Source organism: Poromitra crassiceps (genome assembly GCF_964638095.1).
Source record: "Poromitra crassiceps genome assembly, chromosome: 10".
Classification (NCBI taxonomy): Eukaryota; Metazoa; Chordata; class Actinopteri; order Beryciformes; family Melamphaidae; genus Poromitra; species Poromitra crassiceps.
The window spans coordinates 22,684,927-22,707,957 of NC_139631.1; the positions used below are offsets into that span (position 1 = coordinate 22,684,927).

A 23,031-nucleotide genomic window follows, 5' to 3' on the forward strand; every position below is an offset into this window, starting at 1 on the left:
ACACACACACACACACACACCCAGACACACACACACACACACTCACTAGGGCTGTCACTTTTCATTCGAAATTCGAATGCAACTTCGAATGTGGGGGGAGGGGTTCGTTTTCGAAATGTAATTTGAATGTTCGAATTTTTTTTTTATTTTTTATTATAATTTTTTTTTTTTTTTTTTTATGAACCAAAATTAACCAACTGCTGCTTGCTGGTAATGTTAATCCCATGTCAGAAAAAGTCTCCAGATTTGTCGCGTTAGTCTCTTCTGAGAAAGATTGTCTCCAGGGTCTGAAAAGTTGTCTCGAGTTGGATGCAGCCAAGTTTGTGAGGCAGTGTTGTGACTGTGAGCGTCCAAGCTAACACGTCGGGCTGATGCCCGGTGGCCTGCAGTGGGTTGCACCAGCTGTGCGTAAGTTGAAACGTAAGCTAGTTTGAACGTAAAGTCTCACTAAGTCCGAGTTTACGCACTACTAAAAATATTTGGGTTGCACCAAGTGAAATAGTTACAACGTAGGCATAAGTTAGAACTTAAAATTTACACCTACGTCTTACTAGGTGTAAAGTCCTCCGTAAAATAGCAGTCGGCACGGATTGCAACTTGGCACCGTGGCGCATCGTTGTTTTGCGTCCGCAACGCGCTCTCCGTGATAAATTACACCCTTTGATATTTATGACTCACGCTTTTGTTTCCCACAAGCTGCAGCACTGCATACAAATTAAAATAACCGCAACAATTTAGTGAGGCAGGATGGTGGTATAGCCTACAATACTGATGAAGAGCTCACAGATAAACGTTAACAGTAATATGAACCTAAATGAACGTTACTCAATAACGTTCTCATTTGATTAGTGTTGATGAAATATGAAAGCACTAATTTGCGGTGGGCAACATGTCCTGTTTTCACTCCACTTAAACAACCGTAAATAAACACCGTTTCCACCGTGCTTTTCACTGATTGGTCACAGATACTGTACACGTCATTGTCTGCGACACTATTTTGGTTAGTATGGACTTTAGGGTCTACTAGTTAAGATGTACCTTACGTCTCCGTGGTGCAACCAAACAAAGACACAACTTTAGTGTCAAACTAACTAGTTTGAACGTAGCAGTTAGTGTGGACTTTACACCCTAACTTAAGACAGAACTTACGTTCAGCTGGTGCAACAGGCTGCTGGACTGAAAAAAAAAAAAAAAAAAAAATTTTTTTTTTTTTTTTTTTTTTTTTTAATTAACCAAAAAACTTCGAATATATTCGAACGAATTTCGGGCAATTAAAGTTCGTTCGAATTTTATTTTGGGGAAAAAGTGACAGCCCTAACACTCACACACACACACACACCAAATCATTAAATGCCCCCCCTCCCAAATGCGTAAACATTTAGGACAATACAAGTAGACTACCAAAATAAACGAATAAATGAAATTACAATAATTAGATGGAATAGTTTCAAAATATTTAAATATTTCAGTTCAAATGAATCAAAAGCAATGCATGTCATCCACACCTAGTAGGCTGCAGCTACAAGACATTTGACACCACTATGTAATAATAGTGAGCAGGGATCATGTCTGGATGGAATAGGTCATCATGACCTTCCCTGTGGATGCTTGCCATGGCAGAGATGGGAACTTACGCAGACGATTATGCTGTAATTCTGCCCGTTGTTATTGTCCCAAAAAGGCATGCTGTGCCTGCCGGGCAAATATCTCAAACAGAACTCTATCTTCCTCTTGGCATCGAGTACTTTAGGAATGGCGATGTCAAATTCAAAGATGTCCGTCTGTGGTCCTCCGTAACGCTTCTGTAAGTAGGTGCAGGGCGTGTCTCTGTAGCTCTGCCAGGAGTCAAAGGTGATACGTACCCGCACATCCTTCTGGAAGCTGATGTTCCTCACGCGGACGGTACCTTGGAGGGCCTGCTCGCTCACGCCGCAGTTCTCCAGGGTGACCATGCTCTCTGCCAGCTTGGTGCGAAAGGCCTGGAAGTCTGCAGAGGGCTGCGGGAAGCCCAGTTTAAGCCGAGTTCCCGGGCAACATGTGCTGACGGTGCAGCTGTAGCCAACCTCTGTCAGGCTTCCCAGCTCGTCCTGCAGCGAAGGCAGCGGGTCCAAGTCAGACTGGTCCTCGTCCTCTGAAAAGACTCGCACAGCTGTTAGAGACAGTCCTTTGGAGTCGGCGAACGCCACGCGCTTGTTCTTGATTGGAATGAACAAGTCGTCATCGTCCATATCATCCAGGAAGCATGACAGCGGTGGGATGAGGAACGCTTGGCTTAACATGTCAGAGGATAGCTGGTCTGAAACCGGAGAGCGGATGCAAGGTCGCTGGGGCTTCAGGATAGGCACCCAAACGTGGGGACACAGTTCTTTGCGTTGGTTCAAGCACAGCCTCACAGCAATCTCCACAAGCCCAGATGACTGGGCCATTGATCCAAAGCCAAACATTGGCAGGTCCCTTGGAAGAGATAATCAGTAATGTCAATAAACAAAGACTACTAGCTACAGTAGAGCTGTGATGAAATTATTTTGGTACACACAACACAAGGTATGTCCAAAATAGCAATTGCAATTGTGTTGGGTAAAAACAAAATATCCCAGGATTAAGGTGAATTCAGGGCCGGCGCAACGGGGGGGGGGGGGGGGGGGGGATGGCTAGAGGTGGCTTTGCCCCCTCAGTTGCATTCCCTGCCCTCTGCAGTTTAACACCTCTTCTACCCCTCACGGTGTGACATTACTGTCTTTCAGAGGCTGTAGCAGGTTCATTTCTAAAGCTATAAACGATCATATGAAACTAGAAGAACTAATGCATCCATTAATACCAACCATGTCATGCTATCTACATTTTGCTGAGGGAAAAACTGCCATGGACATTTCAAAAGGCTCCCTGGACCTCTCACCTCAAGATATCGGTAAGACTTTATAATAACGTTCAGTCGTAAGTCATTTATAAGCCTTTAGTTAATGATGAACTAATCACTTACAAAACATGAATATACATTTGTAGATGATTAATAAATGCTATGTTAACATATCACAAGTCATCTATAAACTTTTAGTAAATGAAGTGTTTCTCACCTGTTATAAATGATGTGTAAATCATTTACAAGGCTTTCTGCATACCCTAATCTAAAGTGTAAACCATTCATCACACATAAATGTGTTACATACAAGGGGGATAGCTCTGTCAAAATTGAAGCCAATGTGGAAGTGCACTTAAACCTGCATTCTTTCGAATGGCCTGCAGGGGGCGACCCATTGGTCTGTGGACTTTTTTTGATGCCTCGTATGGCATTTTGGCCATTGCCATCTTGATCTCGACACAGGTCCAGGCGTTTCCCAAGGAGCACGGTCTGCTATTGGTCCGTGATCGGCAAGCTGTGTGATCAGTGGACAAGCGACCTGTCAATCACGCCCCAAAACATAGTCTGCAACTACAACATAGTCTAAAACTCTAGCGATTGAGACCATAAACACATTAGGAAAGTGTTTACTGAGGCCATACTTGAGGCTTCAAAACAGAAGTCCACAAACCAATGGGTCGCCCCCTGCAGGCAAAGAGGACACTTCCGCATTGGCTTCAATTTTGAGAAACAGAGCTACCCCCTTGTGTGTAACACATTTATGTGTCATGAATGGTTTACACTTTAGATTAGGGGATGTAGGAAGCATTGTAAATTAATTGTAAATTATTTACACATCATTTACAACAGATGAGGAACACTTCATTTACTAAAGGTTTATAGGTGACTGACAACACATTTGTATGTTAACATAACATTTATTAATAATCTATAAATGTATATTCATGTTTTGTAAATGGTTAGTTCATCATTAACTAAAGGCTTATAAATGACTTGCGTCATTGTACATTTCATTGTAGTGAGACCATTGTTTGACCTCTAGGATAATCACAGTCTCACGAAACAACCACAAACAGAGACCTATTAAGGCATTCGGGGGATGTGCGTTTCCTACAGTATGTATATTGACAATAAGGGGGTTTCTGAGCAATTCCCAGAGCAGAAGTGCTTGCCACCCAATCACCAAAAAATGCAATTCTTACAGAAATCTCCAAAAGGTTTTTGATACCAAATCACAGCATGATTTTTCTATGGCATTCCTCAAGGTCTTGGCGTCTTAATGTGGTATTGCGGATGCTTTCTCTTGTTTGTTTTTTACACCACTTTTATTCATCCTTGATTGGTCGAAAATGGTAAAATCTTGCACCAAATCAAACAACAAACGTATCAACCCAAAAATTGCTGTAACAACTTAAGAGAGATAATTGAGCATGACCATCATATTACATTAGAGTAGATCATTTATTTAGCAGATGCTTTTGTCCAAAGCGACTTACAATAGTACATATAGTACATATATCCTATAGGTTCCATCATAATGTTGTAAGCCCTCACTCTAAACTTTCAACATTTGAATGGACGCCTAACCAAAACACAATGTGTATTATAGATTTATGACTAGAAAGACTTGGCACACCGTGCTGATAACCTACTGTTTTACTCTATGAAAAGAATTGCCCCCTCACAATTTTTAATTGCCCTTCATCCTGAAGGTGATACGATACAAAAAAGTGATAATAATTATAAGTTGATTGAAAATGCACCCCACACCAGCACAGAATTGTTTGTGGCAAGCTCTTACATTTTGCTGGTCGTCTCCATACTGCTGGTATTGTGGTGCAGAGTGTGGGGAATACTGCCCTCAACGTCAGGTTGGAGTATCTTCTACAAAATAAAGACAAGTTTTCAGTATGTCAGTATTGATACAGATGGCAGCCCATTGTAGGAGTCTCTTTAGATTTCAAAAAGTCTTACTTACAATCTCCCAGCAGCAAGTTGATGTCTGTAGCCTCAGTCATCTCTTTGCCTGCTGAGAATCTGGCATAACATCCTATTAATACCGCCTCAGTTAAGATGTCACCTCACATGCTCCACCCCCTCTAACTGCCCTGACCAATCAGCTGAATATCACTTTTTTTTTTTTTTATGTTTGGCTGATGGTATTATGTTTTTGTGTAGACAATACATACCTATAATGCAGATTTCAGATACTTTAAAGAAGCAACATTTACCGTACATTTAAGTTCTTAAAGGCTGTACTGTAGCTACTGTGCATGCAGAAGAAAGAAATATTGACTGGTAACAGAAATCAACTTTTAGTGCAGTAAGTCAGATGTGAGAGTGGAATTATGGTTTTATAATGACACCCGAGAGTTGTATTGATCGGTGCTGATGGAGTGAAGAAGCCCGCGCAGGTCTATGCAATTCTATTCTGCTCTGTGTGTAAACTATTCCAGTCATCCTGGGCTCTATTCCAGGCCTCGTTGATGGATCTATAAGCCCACTGAAACCCGGGCCTTGATTCAAGTATTCTGCTAGCTGGCTCCTGTCCTGATTGGATCACTGTCTCACAGACCCTCTTTTAAGTCGGTGTGACCCTGAGGACAGCTGTGTGTCAGCAGCACGCCAAGTCACCTATCTGAGGAAGCTAGTGAACAAGATCGTTCCCTCTTGCATGTGACTCAAACCTTATGGTTATGCATGTTGATCAGTCCAGACTGAGTGAGTGTGCATGCGGTATACATATCGCGTAACATATAGGTCTGACCCATACAGTAAAAGACATGTATTATGTGCAGGGTTCCCACATACTCCATCACTTTTTTATATAGATCTTGTTAAATTAATAACTCATGGTGAAATCATCTTAAACCTGCTGCTATATCCACCCAAACACCCATCAGGATGTGAGAGGTCTATGGTATAGTAAGAATAATAAATATTATGCAAATGTTCAATGATTCTCAAGGCCCTGTTTGCATTTACCTACATTTTGATCTTCCTTAATGGGGTTAGGGTTATTGACTCCACATGCTGCTCTGAGTGTAAACAACCTAGACTGGACACTGGTTGTAATCAAAACTTGCCCCCCCTTGTGCATATAAACAGATACTCCAATGCATCAGGTTGACTGCTTCAGTCAGGTTGGTTAGATGATCCTGCAGCTATCTACATGGAAATGTTGTTAGCACATTACTCCTAATCTCTTAACATGGTGTTAGAAGCTACCATATTAGTTAGTTTAGCACGGTAGTTCAAGAGGATAGCGGTGTGTAGTCCACGACTAGTTCCAATAACTTGGCAATTTGTGTGAGAGCAAATAAGCATTGAAAAAGAAACGCCATCTGAAAATCTAACAATGTGATTACCACAATCATGTTTCAGGGAAGACGATGTTCCAGCAAATTCAAGTCCTTTTCGGGTCAAACCAAACATGTAATGTGGAAGCACAAGGCAAACAAAGACAATTCAACCCTTTCTAGTGTCTTAATGCTGGAAGTTGGGTAAAGAATAGCATGGATTATCTCACTACTTAGGTATTTCATTCATCCGGTTTCATCAGAATACCTCTGGCAGGCCAGGTGGCCAAATGAACAGGGGCTACGTGTTGAAATGCACATCGCTCACAAAACTAGTATTTGATCATCTAGAGATGACAAGATGTAGGCATCTGAAGATGAATGGGATGCCATCTATTAATTAGGAGTATTTCACACTAATATAAGTGTGACGGTCTTCAAAATATGTCCATCAAAAGGTGTTACTTTCTCTCACTGATGCATGCATTTTAACACGTACACCACGTACACATTTTAACACGTACACCATGAGGCAGTAACAGCGCTGATGAAATCACACCTCCCAGTCATGTAATGCATCTCGTCATTCAGCAACAGAGAAAAAATCCCACAAATGTGAGTCATCTGGATAGAGTACAGTAACAGGAAGGCCCATTAGCAGGTTTCCTGTTCAAACCTGCCCTTACCAGCTCCAGACACCAAACACAAGCATACACCCAATGCACTGTAAAAAAAATGATGTATTAGTCACAGAAACAAAATGTTGATGCGTCATCATGATCATATAAAGAGTTCAACCAAAGTTATGTTGTGACATGACCAAGGAAACATCAACGCACTGCAAACGCTGGTATGGTGGAAAAGGTTAATCTGGTCACTGGTCTGCTAAATAATCTTCTGACCCACCATGTCGAATGTTATGACACTTGCAATCACATCTGATTAGATTTGCTCTGTGTCACTTCGGAACGCAATCACATTGATTAAATGTGCTCTGTGTCACTTCTAACGCAATCACATCTGAGTAAATGTGCTCTGTGTCACTTCTAACATTCATTTGCTTCCAAAGTCATACTGTAATATGCCTAGCATTCATTTCTAACAATACCAGCAATAAGACCTTATATTTGCTGTCTTTTTTACCCATGGAGTCACAGTATTTATGTCACAACAAAAGTCTCTTTGCGATAATGTCCAAGTTAGGCTCTGATCATGAGAATAAAGAGGCTGGCCTGGCTTCAAGAGAGAGTGATGTGTAGCACATCTCTGCAGGTAAGTCCACATTTCTTCCAGTTCCAGTTTTGAAGCTTAGAAGTTCTGGTGATGAGAAACTGCCCCAACATTATCAAAATGAGCCACTGCTCATTCTATAATTGATAATTGTCCTGAGCCAAAAACATCCACAGCGACAAAAGGACCTGAAGAAAAAGGGAAAAAAGTATGTTAGTATGATGGCATTAGCCAGGTGCATAGCTATGGGTGGGCCTGGCTGGGCCTAGGCCCACCCACTTCTTGCCTAGGCCCATTCAATCACGAGACTTTAAAAGCTCTTAAACGGCTGACATTACTGTCTTTTAATGGCTGTAGTGGGCTCGATGTGAGAGAAAGAGTGAGGGTCCTGGTATCATATGAAACTAGAGGACCTAAGACATCTATTGGTGTCAACCATGTCATGTTAACTTGTTGGGAAGGGGGCTAAACAATGCTCGAAATTTAGGCTAGATTTTGGTGAGGGAAAAACCGGCATGGCCATTTTCAAAGATCACCTCAAGATATCTGAATGAGAATGGGTTATAGGGGTACCCATGAGTCTCCCCTTTACAGACATGCCCACTTTATGCTAGTCCCATGCAGTTTTGCAAAAACCATACAAATTTGTTTTTTGTTGTTGCATGCAGTATATTCTTTTCTCTCTCTCTCTACCTATTCTATTTGAATATTTTTGCATACTGGGGTCCCTAAACTGTTTTGGAATTGCATAAATTGGGTATGACTGGAAAGTTGATACTCTTGTTATTAGAATATAATATACTGTAGGATAGTATAAATGATGTGATGATGCTGCCATGCTAGCATTACTTATGTCAGCATGCATTTTGAGCTGAGCTAAGTGCTGTTTCATATCCTCTACCCACAAGGCTTGGTCAGTCTCAAAATGAGTTTTGCTAGCTGTCAAAAGGGCGTAAGTGCCATTACACCCTTTTGACAGAAAACAGAACAAACCTTTAATGACTTCCAGTTTCTTGGAACTGGAAGACCACGTAAGTCCATTTAAAATGTTAACTGGTTAACTGATGACTGTGTAAAGATAGATTTTTATTTGTGGTGCTAAATGTGTCTAACAACAGTGTTTTAGCTTTATTTAGCCAGTTAGTTTCTGAGAAAAAGTTTACATCAGCATGCATGAGCTGACCTAAGTGCTGTTAGGATCCAGTCTACTCACAAGGCTTAATCAGTGTCAAAAGTGGGGTTTTGCTACAGTAGGTGTCAAAAAGGCATACGTGCAGTTACACCCTTTTGACAGCAAACAAACCCTACTTTTACTGTATTTCCAGTGAGCTATAGACGGTTTTCACCAGAGCGCAAACCCACAGCACTTCCTTTTTCTCAGCATTCGGCAAACTGCAGAAATATTCACTTGAATTCACTTCACACTACATGACTGAGCTGCGACAGGAGACAGATGACAAGATATTTCACCAGGAGCGCAGTCTCACACCGGCTTTATTCTTCAACATGGGTCATTCTACAGACTTGGTTCAAAGTCAGAGTTATTAAGTTTACTGCCATCATATCATATACTATTATACTTGCTGCAACAACTTGTGAGACATAATTGACCCTGGATGGGCATCATATAAGTTCCATCATAATGTTCTAAGCCCTTATACACTCTAACCTTTCAACATTTGAATAGACCAAAACACAATGCTTATTCCAGATGTATGACTATAAAAGCTTGTCACACTTCTGCGCTGCAGCTCAAATTAATCTTCAGGTTCTAAGCTTTTCAGATAATGTTGTGTACCACTTCTATGTGGCATATACTGTTGACCTGCTATCTCACCCTAACTAACCCCCCTGTCCCGCTAATAAAGACATTGGTGTCTGGTCAGACATACGTAACATTTTGTAAAAACACTCATTTCAATCGCTTTCTTTGGTTGGACTGTCTCACCTTATTCGGGACACGGTCGTACATTTGACATAAGTCATGTCAATTACGTCAATAGTATGGAATTAATTGTGTGGCCCATCCACTTTTATTCAGGCCCACCTGCAATTTCACTTGTGGCTACGCTACGCCCCTGGCATTAGCACCTCATCCTATTACAGTTCAGTGAAAAAGTGAAAAGTTCTGCCTTATTGTAGATGCATTGTGTTTCTTAAATGCCTCTATAATCTGTTGCCAAGATACCATGTAGCCACAAAGTGAGAGCTAAAAATAAAGCTAGATGTCACTACAAAGTGGTGGCTTATGTAAGATCTGAAATGGACGAGCAGATAACAGGGTGTGGGGGCAGTATTCACTTAACGAGACATACGATGAGGCCAATCCGGTTGTTACCTACCGTTACAATTAAATTAACTGTACAGCTCCGCTTGAAACAAGTGGTGCTATGGTCCGGTACCGCATGAGATGCTGAGAGCCCTCTTCAAGATCCACAACATACTCTCTGACAGAAAACAGAGCGGAAACATCATCAGCTGTTACTCAGTATCTCAAATAAACAGGTAGTCATTGTTTAAGGGTTAACACCACCACCTACTGGATCTGGACAGTAGTGAGATTATCAAGTGAAATGTAATTAGATGAAGGTGATGATGACCAAAGTGAACGCACCTCTGCTCGTCTGATTCAGGCTCGACCAAGATGTTCTCCTGTCTCTCCTTCACTCGCAGAAACACAAAGGAGTCCAGGCAGGGCTCAGGAACTGAGAGCGTATTAATAAACACAGGGTTTTAATGTAAAACACAGGGTTTTAATGTAAAACACAGGGTTTAGTGTGCAAGTGATTTAACGTGGCACAGTCAAAACACAGGGTTTAATGTGGTGATTTAACGTGGCAGAGTGAATCCTTCCATCTGCACTATAAATAAACGAGAACTCTACAGCAGTGATTCCCAACCAGGGGTATGTGTACCCCTAGGGGTACTTGAGCAGCTTGCAGGGGCTACTTGGAAAGATTTAGGGTTATAATTTATTTGCAAAATGATGATGTTTTTTTTAGTAATTTCATAAGCCCATTGTTAAAATGGCACAAATGTGACAAAAGGAAAAAGGAGGCCATGCCCACACACGGGCAGTTCAGTGAAATTTACTTGTACTTGTATGATTCTGCATATTACACTAAAAGTTATAGACCAAATTTAGTAGAATCATCAACAGTGAGTGAGGGGGAACTATTGACATGGCAAAACAGCTCAAGGGCTACATAAGAGAAAACAGGTTGAGAAGCACTGCTCTACAGTATAAGAGGTCAGCAGAGAGCCTTCACCTGCTTTCAGCATGTCCACTGCCTGCAGGTTGGGGGGCATGTGTTTCAGCGCTACGGCCTTCAGGTAGGTTTCTGTGTTAGCCAAGTATCTGTATGAATGGCAGAAAAACAACAACAGTGTAAAGATAGAGTTACAATGTCTCTCTCAAACTATCAAATGACTCATGTTATCATACTCACTCTTTGGCAAAAGCAAACTCCTCGGGTGAAAGGAATGACGGCTCTCCCTCGCCTCGAGTCTTCTCTTTCTCGAGAACATGTGGGAAGAACTTTTCAATCTGAACACAGAGCAAAAATGGATATTTTGGTCAGCAGGCATAGGGTGAAATACCGTAGCCAATCAGATGAGAGCACCATAGTGCATGTTGTATTGTTGCCTTCATTGACCTTCTGCAGGCGAGAGCGGAGGTAACTGCTGAGGACAAAGCGGATTCTGTCTATCTCCATGCGGTGGATGCTGGCCTTCACGTCACCTTTCCTCACCCGCTGCAAGTTGGCCTCCTGTGGAGAAGAGAGGTCACGGCACTGTGAGAATTCAACGCTATTACAGCCACAGTGACTAATGATGGGCACATCAGAAAAGCAAGCACATAAACATCACAACCTGTAGGGCCAGAGCCACAGCAAATACAGTATAGCATCCATTCACAATCTGTGGGCTGGGGCCCACTGGTGGGCCGTGAAGGTATTGCAAGTGGGCCGCCAAATCATCTGCAAAACATTACGATCTTTCTGGCGGGAAGGGGGGGGGGGGGATTATTATTGTATGAGAATGCATTTCTCCATTGTTGAATGATACCGTTATTTAATTTGTAATCAATTATTCGTTAGTCTATTGCAGATAGCCTCTAACTTTTACTTTCTGATTTCTGTGTGGTGCTGATGGACAGCTCCTTTTATCGTTAAAATAAAAAAGTGCTCTGAGAACATTATTTCGCCTTCTTGTTGTTGTTGCGGATCGGATGTGGGCCGTGAACATTTGTGAGATTTTCATGTGGGCCATGAGTGGAAAACGTTGGGAACCGCCGCAGTATAGAATGTTTCAGTGTCCCTAGAATTGTGTATAATTGTTCATGTAGCTTCACAACAGCTGTCTGCAACCAAACATTCTACTATTTCATCACAAATGGTGCAATATTACTGTGATAAATGTGTGTAGCTGCACTTACGGTGAACCAGATTGCCTAATAACCGACTTTTATGACCTTAAAAAGGCCGCACACTGAATTACCCCCCTTCCCCGAGCAAATGTGTTGTCCGATATAAGTGCAGTCGCCAGCCACTTCCTTTTCCACCGGCCGGACGCAGCGCATGAGACAATCATATTATCTACATATAATCTACTGCCCAGTTATGGAGTTTTCTTTAGAAACTAGAAACCTTTCCAAAAACAACAGATGCCAGCAGCGCTACATCTGGAGGAAAAGCATTTTAGCTTGCCAACCAGTGACCCAATGAAGGAGAAACCCACCTACACACTACACAGACTGTCCACCTTTTTCACTGCAGAATAGTTTATTCATTCACAGTGTACACAGTAAGCAATATCAAACTGATTTATGTTATGAGGATAGGGCTTTGTAAAGAAAACGCATACATATCAACTTTAAAGCACCAATTATATTGTCCGAAAATATGACTGATGTTTGTTTATTATCATTATATCACTTCCCCAATCTTTTAATTTTAATTTTCCACTAACCTTTAGAATGCAGGTTAGCAGAGCAGGCTAAGCAGAACTTCCACTTTAATAACTTCAGCATAAACAAACAAGTAGAGCACACTCCATTTACCATGTGAGTCAGCTGCTCCATCACACACTCCACCATCTCTGATTTGTTTTCCAGCAGCTCTGGAGAAAACTTCTCATTCAGCCAAGCCTGGGAGGGGGAGAGGAGGGGCAGACACAACAAGCATGTTTGTTGACTGACTGAATGCTGATTCTCAACCGTTTTCAAATCAAGGACCCCTAATGTGGCCCACACACTACGCTAGTAATTGTGCTAACAGAAAATAATATGGCAGTTTATCCGTTTATTCATTTTCTGGAGACCCTTTGGACCACTGACTAACGGTCATCTAGTAATAAGCAAGCTAATGTCAAGTGGGATCATCTTGGTTTCACGGATCACGTTACCTCTTGGAGTTTAGCGATGAGCTCTGCCGGAGTCATCACCTCCTCCTGGCTGTCATCTTGGTTGTTGTCGCTGCCATCGTCAGACAAAGCGTCCGACATGATTCCACCTGGCTGACAACGACGTGTGCAGAGAGAAATACCAAGCTCCACCCAGGCGACGACTCGACCACTGGACTTTTCAACTATCGTCCAAAGCGATGCAAAAGGAATGGTGAGGGAAATTTTAATGTTGAAAACGACTAGGATCACATAGCAACGTGTATTGAGAGAGGTCCCTTCCTTGTTTTGGATGACATTCGCGCCACTGAAACAGTACTCTCGCGAGAATCAAGAATGCGCGCATAATACGCATACAAACACGTTTTCGACAAAAACTGATCCCGTGCAAATTGTCGTTTTCATAGTGTTTTATTGGTCAAGATCAGATCAAGATGGAAATGTCACTTTAGAAAACACATAATTTAATTAATTAGAAACAAATGGTTCTTACACTGACTAGAATTTCTAGGGTGGGGAGACTCTGGAGATGATGGGCCATAGGGGGAGCACTTTTTGAGTGACTCTCATGCTAACATGTGTTTTAGCTTTGCACGGCCGATGATGTCATCAGTGATGTCACTCGAACATCTGTGATGTCATCAGTGATGTCACTTGAGCAATTGTGATATCATCAATGTTTTTGTAAACAAACGGCGTGGAAAGTGGAAAGGGGTCAGCCAGCCCCTCGTCCCAGTGGGTCCTTGGGCTTTTGGCCTTGGAAAGGGGGCTAATGAGGTCTAAAATAATTGTCAGTAATTCTGAAAAGACCAGCTTCAAGTCTTTCTCTGTTAAATGACGTCCTGTGCTGTTGTGTTTCTAACACCAGTCACCCCTCTTTCTACAGTCAATGGTCACACCACCACACATTACAACATTGATGACAACAGTGGCCCCTCCTGGCAAGCTGTACTCACCATGTGAAGCGGAACAGACACCAAGGATACAGGTGCTGTTCATGCCCACAGACAAACATTAGCAGAATGTCAACTCTGTTTATGAAAAGTTCAAATAAAGTCCTCCTACTCCCTGCACTATACTTAAAGGCCACTGCTTGCTTGTTAAGTTTTTCTAAAATTTGATTATCCCTATCTCTCCAACTTTAGCTCTGCCAAAGCCTGATAATTCAGCTTCATTCACAGAAATAAGAGCGTAGTAAGACCACACATTTTAATCACAACAATTTGTTCTTCAGATCAGTTACTCTGCTGCATCTGATACATTTGGATGAGATTTGCATAGAAGGATTTCTTGGAATATATCCAGCACTGACACAAGGCACATATTTATACACTACTATACATCTTCAGTAGACGTCCCAGTACAGTACAGTGACATAATAGATGCTTGGTTGCTTTCAAAACAAAATATTTACATTGTGCGATTGAGTAAAACAATGAACAGACCTGAGGGCCCCTCGCCCCATGTTGGTACAATTTGAATTTCAAATGATTATAATTAAGAGAACTGGATGTACTCGACCCAAATAATCCAACATGCATTTAAGACATCACTGGGCAATTTCACCAGTTCCTTGAGTAGCCTAGCTGTAATCATTTGCATGCAATTCAGTTGGTAATCAGCCAAATTTCCCAACACTTAATAACATTCCTGTACATAAGGCACTACGAAAATCATGTGTGTCATAATCAAAGACATGTCATTAAAATAAATACTGTAGGTTTTCCCTAGCCTGGGTAAACCCAGCCTCCACGTGACCTCTATGTGCTATCAGTCACAAAGAAACCTACGCTACAGGCATAGCCTGTGACGTCACGTTGAAGGCTGGGTTTACCCAGGCTAGGTTTTCCCCCCTGTACATGTAGGCTAACTGCTTTGAATGTGATTTACAAGGCATTCATATTTCATGTGTGACTATCAGATTACCACTTCATTACCACTTCATGAATATATGCTGCAAGTCATTGTGATCAGCATAAATACATATTATTAATATATAAGCATTTTATCAACTCCCTAGTTCTGTAGGGAGTTGATCAGATATGCACACGATTGATGCACTTGGACAATTCAATAGTTTTCACAGTGTTCCTATAGAAACATTTGCACCCTCATTGGGCTGACTTCACCCTTCCATCTCCATCATAGTTTCAGAGTCAATACATTTGCTGCAGTCATAGATTTGATACGGGAGCGATGGCTGCAGCAAAATCCTGGAATAGCCACATAGATTCATATATTTCTGTTTACCTCTTTTAGGTGTGTTACAGTTAGTAGATACTAATGTGATGCATTGACTTGAATAAGATCAATTCTTTTGACTTCAAAATCTACGCACAAGTATCACAGCTTGTGAGGATACATGGAATTCATGCCAGGTAGGGTATATCCAGTCTGGGGACTCCACAGAGGAAAGGGGTACGGGTATGAGTAAATAGCAGAACCAAAGAAGGCAGAGTGGGTTGGATGCATTGGGAAATGACGGTACACTGGCTGAGAGTGGGGTAGCCTCACTCTGCTGGGGAGAAATGGGGGGTGCAGGAGCGGTTGGTGTCGAGAGTCTCTCCCTGATCTGTCATAGCCTGTTAGGAGGACGCCAGAATGGACCAGAGACTGTTGAGTATGCAGAGGCTTAGGGAGCATTGTCCTGGATTTCTCCTTCTTCTCTGTCTGATAAAGCCAAGGCGCCATGTTTTGTCGCTTCTTCGCACAAGTCAACGAGTCCTCATGCTGCACCAGCCTGCTGCCCTGGTACACTTTATAGCCTGGCGGGAAGAGAGCGGGTCGAAGAGGTTGCACAGATTTTGGAATAACTTTGGTGAAACTCGAGGTAGAGGTCGGAACCCAGTCAGACTTTACGATGAAAGATGAGGGTGCTGACAGCAGATATGGGTGGGCGGAATTTCTGCCGCTCCCTTTGTGGATGGGCTGCATGGAAGAGTCTTTAGACTTGCCTTTGCTGGAGTCAGTGGTCAGTGATTGGGGACTGACACGAGAAGCGTCCTTATTCTGTCCTGCGGGATCTTTAGACATCGGACTGCAGCTCAGAGACTTGCTGTCCTCATCGCAGCCAGAAGCACTGTTGTTGCTACTGGGATGGTTTTGGGGTAACTCTGTGCTTGTGCAAGGCTTGTCTTCATCTCCTGTTGGACAGTCCTCTGATGAAATCGAGTAGGGGGAGGGGCTACGGGAAGAGGCAGAGGATAAAGGCAGCGGGGAGCCTTCAGAGGAGTTTGGACTGGAAGGAGCCAGAGCTGCTGGAGACTGGGAGCAGCGGATGACAGAGGGCCTTTCCTTATCGTCGCCCTGGGGACTCTGTGGCAGGTTGAGGCTGGCCTGGGGACTCTGCGGTAGGTTGAGACTGGCCTGGGGACTCTGTGGCAGGTTGAGGCTGGCCTGGGGACTCTGCGGCAGGTTGAGGCTGGCCTGGGGACTCTGCGGTAGGTTGAGACTGGCCTGGCTGGCGCGCTTCTTCTTCTCGAGAGGAGAGATGACCTCTCCGGCAGCAGCTGGAATATGACCGGACCAGGCGCTCGATGCAGAGACCTGGAGCAGGTGGGAACAGGCATAGACAGAAGGGCAGAGGTCGCCTGCCGCTCTGTTTGGCTGAGCGCAGTCTGGATGGAGCCTATCGGAGGTCACGGCCCATGGAGTGGAAAGAGCACGCATCTCTACTTCATCTTGGCAGGCAGCCTCTGGCCTCCTCTGGCCGTGGAGCTAGAAAAGAAGACATTTACAGTCAGGGGTCATTTTCACACATGAACAACCACGAGTGGAGCAGAGATGTACACACTTCTCTCATTTATTTGTTTTATACCACGAGATGTTACCTCAGAATCCATCTCTCTATCCGACAAAGTCCTTTTCCTCTTCACCTCAGCCTTGCTGACCTTTCCATCCAAATTTCTCTTGTACTGTTTCTGGGGTTTGCATGCAGGCAGAGGTTTGTCTTGTTCTCCTCGTAGGTGTCTCTCAAAGGGCAGCACCAGCCTGTCACAGAAACAGATTACGTTTACGATTCAGAACCGGTCGTAGTGATTTGATTGACACGTCGGTGGCGGAGGCGTGTTCACCTCTCGTAGTGTCTGCGGGTGCAGGTCGCAGCGCTGGTGCTACCTGGGCTTCCTCCCAGCTCGTCGTACACATTCTTCCAGAGACGGCGCGCGGTCACCTGGTGATGAACATCACAAGAACATGTGCATTTAGAAGACCACAAACCCTATTTAGTTTCCACTGATGGAGGTGAGAAGCTCTTGAGAATAGCTCGTCAGTCACGCCAGGGTCATGGTGTTGCGCAAAATGCCTCTGATCTCTTCCTCTAGTGTCATTTCAATAAAACAGTTGCGTTCTCTGTCCCAGAGGGGAAACCAACAGCAGCACATGGGGTGTGATCACAGCTCAGTGGCCTATTCTAATGCGGTAGTGACGGTCTTGCTGCAGCCCCCCTGACCTATAGTTAATTTTCCACTTTGAAACCACTCAACTCTGCAGTGGTTTTATGCAACACCTCCTGCAGTTAGCGTCTCTCTAAAAATAGTTTGTATGAACACAGACTTGATAGAATTGTACTCACGGAATCATAACCTCCAAGTGTCTCAACAGCTTTGTAGATTCTCCAAAGGTTAACTGAGTCGAAGAAAACACAAATGCATTGGAACATAATTAATTATCTCATTCGGATTCAATTTCATTTCATCAACATCCCTCAAAGTTTTGAAATATTGTGTCAATGCAATAGCAACGGCCGAATGTAAGCTCACTCTGCTTGAAGCCCAGATGTGGGATCCTTTCTATGGGTGTCGCTCTTTCCTTCATAAAAGAGTACAGCTTTGAAACGAACGACTTCTCCTCGATCTGTACTGCGTTGGGCCTCGCCCCCTCCTCGCATTCACTGGTCGAGTCGTGGATCTCAATCGTAGGAGAAGTCTAGATAGAGAAAATCGAGAAGTTAGAAGCCACGAGGAGAAAAGGCATTCTGAGACTGAACATGCAAACTGTGTTTTTTGGAAGCAAAATCAAATGCATAAAAGTATCCAGGCACACTGGACTGATACGGGAAATCATTCTAGAATCATTAAAAGCAGTATGAGAGATGGGAAACAAAGCGACATTGTCATCTCTAGGGACACAAATGCTGAAATGAAACAAGGAGAATCAGCGGGTAGGCCTTTACCGCTACTTTCAATAGATAACCACTATACATCCTGTCTGGAGAGAAAGCAACAGACTTGTGGGGATTTTGGTCTAGACCTGCGAGTCACTGGCATCAGAGATGGCACATTGAAAAGCAAATATATAAACTAGTAAGAGCTAAAGAAGAAATGTATTTATTGCTAGTTTGAGGTGTAGCACACATCACTGGTGATCAGTTGAAAATGTGTTGAAAGATCACTTTGGATTTTTACTTTGAAATGCAAGCAAATTAGTTACAATTTTCTTGTTATTTCTATATCACTGAAATTGATTGTCAAATTATAATTTTCAAGTAGAATTTAGGACAACAGGATATGTCCCTGTAGAAAATGTCATATAAGCAAACTCAAGTACAAGAAATTGACAATGTCACTATTTGTGGTTTGCAAGAAATGAGAAATGAAACAGTGGAGGCACGCAGAAAATAAAATCACCAGTGTGAAAGCCTTCAAGAAGAGAAGTGGCCAACAGCAAGTATTTAAGAAGAGAAGTTCTCTGAATAAAACTGTTGATGCAGATAAAACCCCCCTTCCTATTTCCACTCTCATGCCTGAGTTAAAATAAAGTGCCATTGTTTTTACTTCTGGGACAATTTACTTTATCGCTCATCTGTTTTGCATTAAGCAATGCTGATTTCCATCAAATGGCTTTGGTGTTTCGATTTAGGGCAAGGTCTTTTTAAGGTCTGCTTCTGATAAGACCAAGTCAGTGCAAACTGAAGACTTGGCATGGACCTTGTTGTTGTTTTTTTACGTGTACAGCATATCTGGGATACATCTGACTGCTATTAGTTCCTACAGAAATTATATTTTTCCTGCTATGTTGGCATTGGTTCAAACAGCACAAGGAATGATGGTTTTGTCTGAAATGAAAGAGGAAGCTATTTCATGATAGGAATTAAAATGTGAAATTCTCATTATTGGATGCTACATGTAGGAGTGACAAAGTTCTTCTGTCACCAGGATATTTGTCAGAGGTTCCTCTGAGGAGCGAAATGAAACGCGGCCTTGACCTGCATATTAAGCTAACGTGTAGACATTAAACCACATTCTAGCTTGGCTGAAATCATACAGGTGAGGGACTCCAAATGAAACTGGTGTTTCCCTCTAAATCATGCTATGCCCAAATCGAGAGCAGTGACAGTATATTGCACTTAAAGGGACACTCCACCGATTTTCGATGCTGATTTATTTTGCACAGAATCTCACACATATCCGAAAAGTGTAAACCGTTTTGCAGACAATCATTTAGTTTGACATTTGTTGAGAGTTGCTTTGAGTAAAGTTGTGGACCAGTGATCTCATTCATGCACAAATTCAATCACTGGTCCACAACTTTACTCAAATCAATTCTCAATAACTAAATGATTGTCTGCAAAACGGTTTACACTTTTCAGATATGTGTGAGATTATGTGCAAAATAAATCAACATTGAAAATTGGTGGAGTGTTCCTTTAACATGTTCAACCACCAGGTCACCACTGGGTTAATTTACTTTGATAGACATTGGATGTCAAATAAAATCGCAATGGACACTGCTGATATTTCATTTTGAGTCACTACATTTAGAAGCTGCGTTATTTCTGTGGCATCCATTGTACAACAGATCAGCTAACCATGGTTTCGTATTGAATCAAGTTCCTCTCTGTGGTTGCAGGTTCCGAGAAGTGGGCCTCTATAGTGAGTAATAGTGAAGGTACAGGCCTCTAACCAAGATCTCCCCGACTGAGTCACACTTCAGCTGTTCCCAGCCAACACCCACTAGCTCCTAGTTTCCACTCTGCACCTCCCTTACATGCATCACCTTATCTTACCAGGGACAGATGTTTGCATGTCATTTATTCATAAAAGAATATCCCCAAATGCTATTTCATATTCCATATCTGAATTTCCAGACTTTCTAGGTCTACGGTTGTACAGTACACTAATCTGAGATGTGTGTGTAATATTTCACTTAGCAGACCAAATTGAGGCGCCTTGATTGCGAAACACTACTTATAATGATGTTATAATTGCGTCATTTGACTTGGTATCTTGTGTAATATTCGTTGGTGTTCACGTCACGAAGGTCCTGGGAAATGTGTTTACTTTCACACTCATCACAAAACTTTGAGGTTTATGTGTCAATGCTTGCCTACAGGAAATGTCGCAGATGACACTCTAGACACATTGTAGCCAGCCCCTGCACTGCAGATGACACTCTACACTTTAGACTGAATACCATTGTGAAACATTGGTATTCATTTCCACACTACATGAAATTGTTTGGAAAACGGCGTGGGTGACGTTGATGTCAATGTGTGTGCGATATACGAGTCTCACAATGAGTGTCAGTGGCGTGCCGGGTAGATGCTATCGGCAGGCCAGTTGTCACCACAGAAACCACCACCAGGCTTTCAGCGAGCATCAGCCTTGGAAATTTGATGAGCTAATTTGTATTTCTCATATTGTAGCCTATCTCTCATTTTCAATTACCAGAATCTGCAAGGACCTCCTGCAGTTTCTGTATGTGTGGACAACGCCTTGAAATATTGTGGTGTGTGTGTGTGTGTGTGTGTGTGTGTGTATGTGTGTATGTGTGTATGTGTATGTGTGTGTGTGTGTGTGTGTGTGTGTGTGTGTGTGTGTGTGTGTGTGTGTGTGTGTGTGTGTGTGCGTGCGTGTGTGTGTGTGTGTGTGTGTGTGTGTGCGCGCGTGTGTGTTGATTGTGCGTGTGTTGATTGTGCGTGTGTGTTTCATTGGCAAATTGACCATCTCAATTTCGCTAAAAAGGGAAATGAAAACACAATGTGTAATTCAGTCTGTGTACAGTCATGTCTGTAGTCACCGATTAACTGTAACTGCTTAAAATCCTGACATTACATTAGCACTGACAGAGGTTCTGTACCTGGTTGGCCTTCCCCCTCTCCTCCTCATTGGCTGCCGCTGGCTGTGACATCTCACTCTGCTCCTTTTCAGCTTCCAACACTGACATGACGCACACACACACACACACACACACACACACACACACACACACACACACACGCACACGCACACGCACACACACACACACACACACACACACACACACACACACACACACACACACACACAACCACATACAACACACACACACACAGAAAATAGATTGTTCTTCACCAGTGGTTCTTTAAGTGCTGAATTATGGAATCATTACTGTTTGAGAAACCACTGTGTTGGACATCTAAACTCAGCTGTTTGAAAAACCACAGGCCCATTAAGCAGAACCAAGTGGCCCTTCAATATAGGGAACTTCATAAACTGTAATGCTGTACTTCAATCTAAATGGATTATGGTATAATCCTTTATCTAAAACATTAAGCACAAAATAGTCTCGCTTGTCAGCCTCCCCTCACTTCCGTTCAACATCAATATTGGGTAAGGAATAGTTTGTCAGTAACCAGTAACTAAATTTGGTATAAAACCGCAGGTTGCAATACCACTTCCTGCTTATACATAACGGGTCTGATGGCACAATATGATGTTGTAATACATAAAATATATAATAGTGAGATGACAAAATGAGGTATTCGTATATAATCCCAGATACTGAGGCATGCATGATAAAAAATAAAAAATAATATAATTACACATATAATACACATATAATATCTGGGAACACATTGGGATATTTCTAGTGCAAATTGAACGTTAGAAATCAAAAGCCATGCGACCTGAGAATGAGGTGAATTTGTCACTGTGTAGAACTGTCAGCCCAGAAGCTCCCAGACAGCCCACCACCCACACTGATATTATTGTGTGTGCAAAACCAATATGCTTCTCCTTTGAGATCACTTGTTTCCTGTGTTGTGGCTTGCACCTTTAATTCTGCTTTCAATAGCCTCTAACTTCTCCATTTCACATGTTGAAGAACTGATGTAGGATTTTCCTATTGCTTTAAAAATATCTTGTTACTTTTTATGGGTGTGCTGCTGTGTTTAGAAAACAGCATTGGCTTGGATGCTTTAATAAGATTTTGATCTAACAACATAGTAGATTAGTTTACACTTACTTGAGATTGTCATTGCCATAACCAAAGTGCTCTAAAATGTTTATTGTCATTTAATACTGAGTCAAGCTCAATATCATACGTTTGTATACCTAACAGTAAAGTTTGAACAACATCTGATTACAATCAAAATAAGAGTAATTCTCACCCATTTCAGGAGGATGTCTTCTTGTCACTCGCTTCAGTGTGTATTGTTACAGTAATTCATGCGGCACTCTGTTCAACTTTACACCACAAAATAGGAAGTCGTTTCCACAGGACAGTTTCATTGGTTGACAAATCGCACCACAGCAAGTGTTTCTGGGAAATTGAGTTTTTTGTAACTGAGGTCACGCAATAATATCTTTTCTTGATGTCTCTTTATGTCTTTCTTTTACATTAGTTAGTTTTTATATGGCTCAAGCTACTCCAACCCATTCTTGGGTTACTTTGTCCCCAGAATCTTTAGAATATGTATGAAGATAAACATGCAGTTTATTCCAATTTCCAGACTGATGGGAAAGATAAAAAATATGTTTATTATTTTATGGGTGTGTCTATAATCTTATATAGCTACAACATGTAATTTAGTTATTGTTCTGAGCAACACATGGTTTCAAAAGTACCTGTAATGATCATCACAGTTTATTTTTAAATTTATTTTTTCAAAAATTGCACTGTGATCTGATCTGATCTGAGATCAATGATGTAATCTACTGTTACATATAATTCACAGTTCAGACCCTATTATATATAACCACTATATTTTTATGACTCGCCACATTCCAAACAAAAACCTGATGAACATGTTGCAGCCTTGCTAACTTTGCATTAACATTACACTTTAACATTATACTGTAGGGAAATACTACCAAAGATTACTATAGACGGTTTTCACCAGAGCGCAACCCCACAGCACTTCCTTTTTCTCAGCATTCGGCAAACTGCAGAAATATTCACTCGACATCGTTACTTTTGTTTTCGCCGCTCAGCTGTATAGACGGTTTTCACGGAATGGTCAGTCCTGCACTTGAATGT

The 23,031-nt window shown here is 42.2% G+C and overlaps 3 protein-coding genes across 5 annotated transcripts; all 3 read right to left on the bottom strand.

The window, feature by feature from the left end:
* Positions 1-1,496: 1,496 nt before the first annotated feature.
* Positions 1,497-4,906, bottom strand: ppp1r3c2b (protein phosphatase 1 regulatory subunit 3C2, duplicate b). 2 transcript variants are annotated; one of them, XM_083644070.1, is made up of 3 exons: positions 4,839-4,906; positions 4,662-4,744; positions 1,497-2,454 (listed from the first exon to the last, which is right to left on the bottom strand). In XM_083644070.1, exons 2-3 carry the CDS (start codon positions 4,679-4,681, stop codon positions 1,587-1,589), a joined length of 888 nt encoding a protein of 295 aa, XP_083500196.1. In that variant the 5' UTR covers positions 4,682-4,744; positions 4,839-4,906; the 3' UTR covers positions 1,497-1,586. The 2 variants fall into 2 exon arrangements, with proteins under 2 accessions (XP_083500196.1, XP_083500197.1); XM_083644071.1 differs by having other exon boundaries at positions 4,835-4,865.
* Positions 4,907-6,881: 1,975 nt separating this feature from the next.
* On the bottom strand, positions 6,882-13,065 carry gins4 (GINS complex subunit 4 (Sld5 homolog)). Its single transcript, XM_083644529.1, has 8 exons — positions 12,796-13,065; positions 12,452-12,538; positions 11,046-11,159; positions 10,839-10,936; positions 10,659-10,747; positions 10,004-10,094; positions 9,732-9,836; positions 6,882-7,577 (listed from the first exon to the last, which is right to left on the bottom strand). The coding sequence occupies exons 1-7, from the start codon at positions 12,892-12,894 to the stop codon at positions 9,740-9,742; spliced, it is 675 nt and encodes a 224-aa protein (XP_083500655.1). The 5' UTR covers positions 12,895-13,065; the 3' UTR covers positions 6,882-7,577; positions 9,732-9,739.
* A 979-nt stretch (positions 13,066-14,044) lies between these two features.
* arid5a (AT-rich interactive domain 5A) lies at positions 14,045-22,175 on the bottom strand. 2 transcript variants are annotated; one of them, XM_083644532.1, is made up of 7 exons: positions 22,163-22,175; positions 20,872-20,951; positions 17,553-17,718; positions 17,366-17,418; positions 16,866-16,963; positions 16,623-16,782; positions 14,045-16,509 (listed from the first exon to the last, which is right to left on the bottom strand). In XM_083644532.1, exons 1-7 carry the CDS (start codon positions 22,164-22,166, stop codon positions 15,136-15,138), a joined length of 1,935 nt encoding a protein of 644 aa, XP_083500658.1. In that variant the 5' UTR covers positions 22,167-22,175; the 3' UTR covers positions 14,045-15,135. The 2 variants fall into 2 exon arrangements, with proteins under 2 accessions (XP_083500658.1, XP_083500659.1); XM_083644533.1 differs by having other exon boundaries at positions 20,859-20,951.
* Positions 22,176-23,031: the final 856 nt, after the last annotated feature.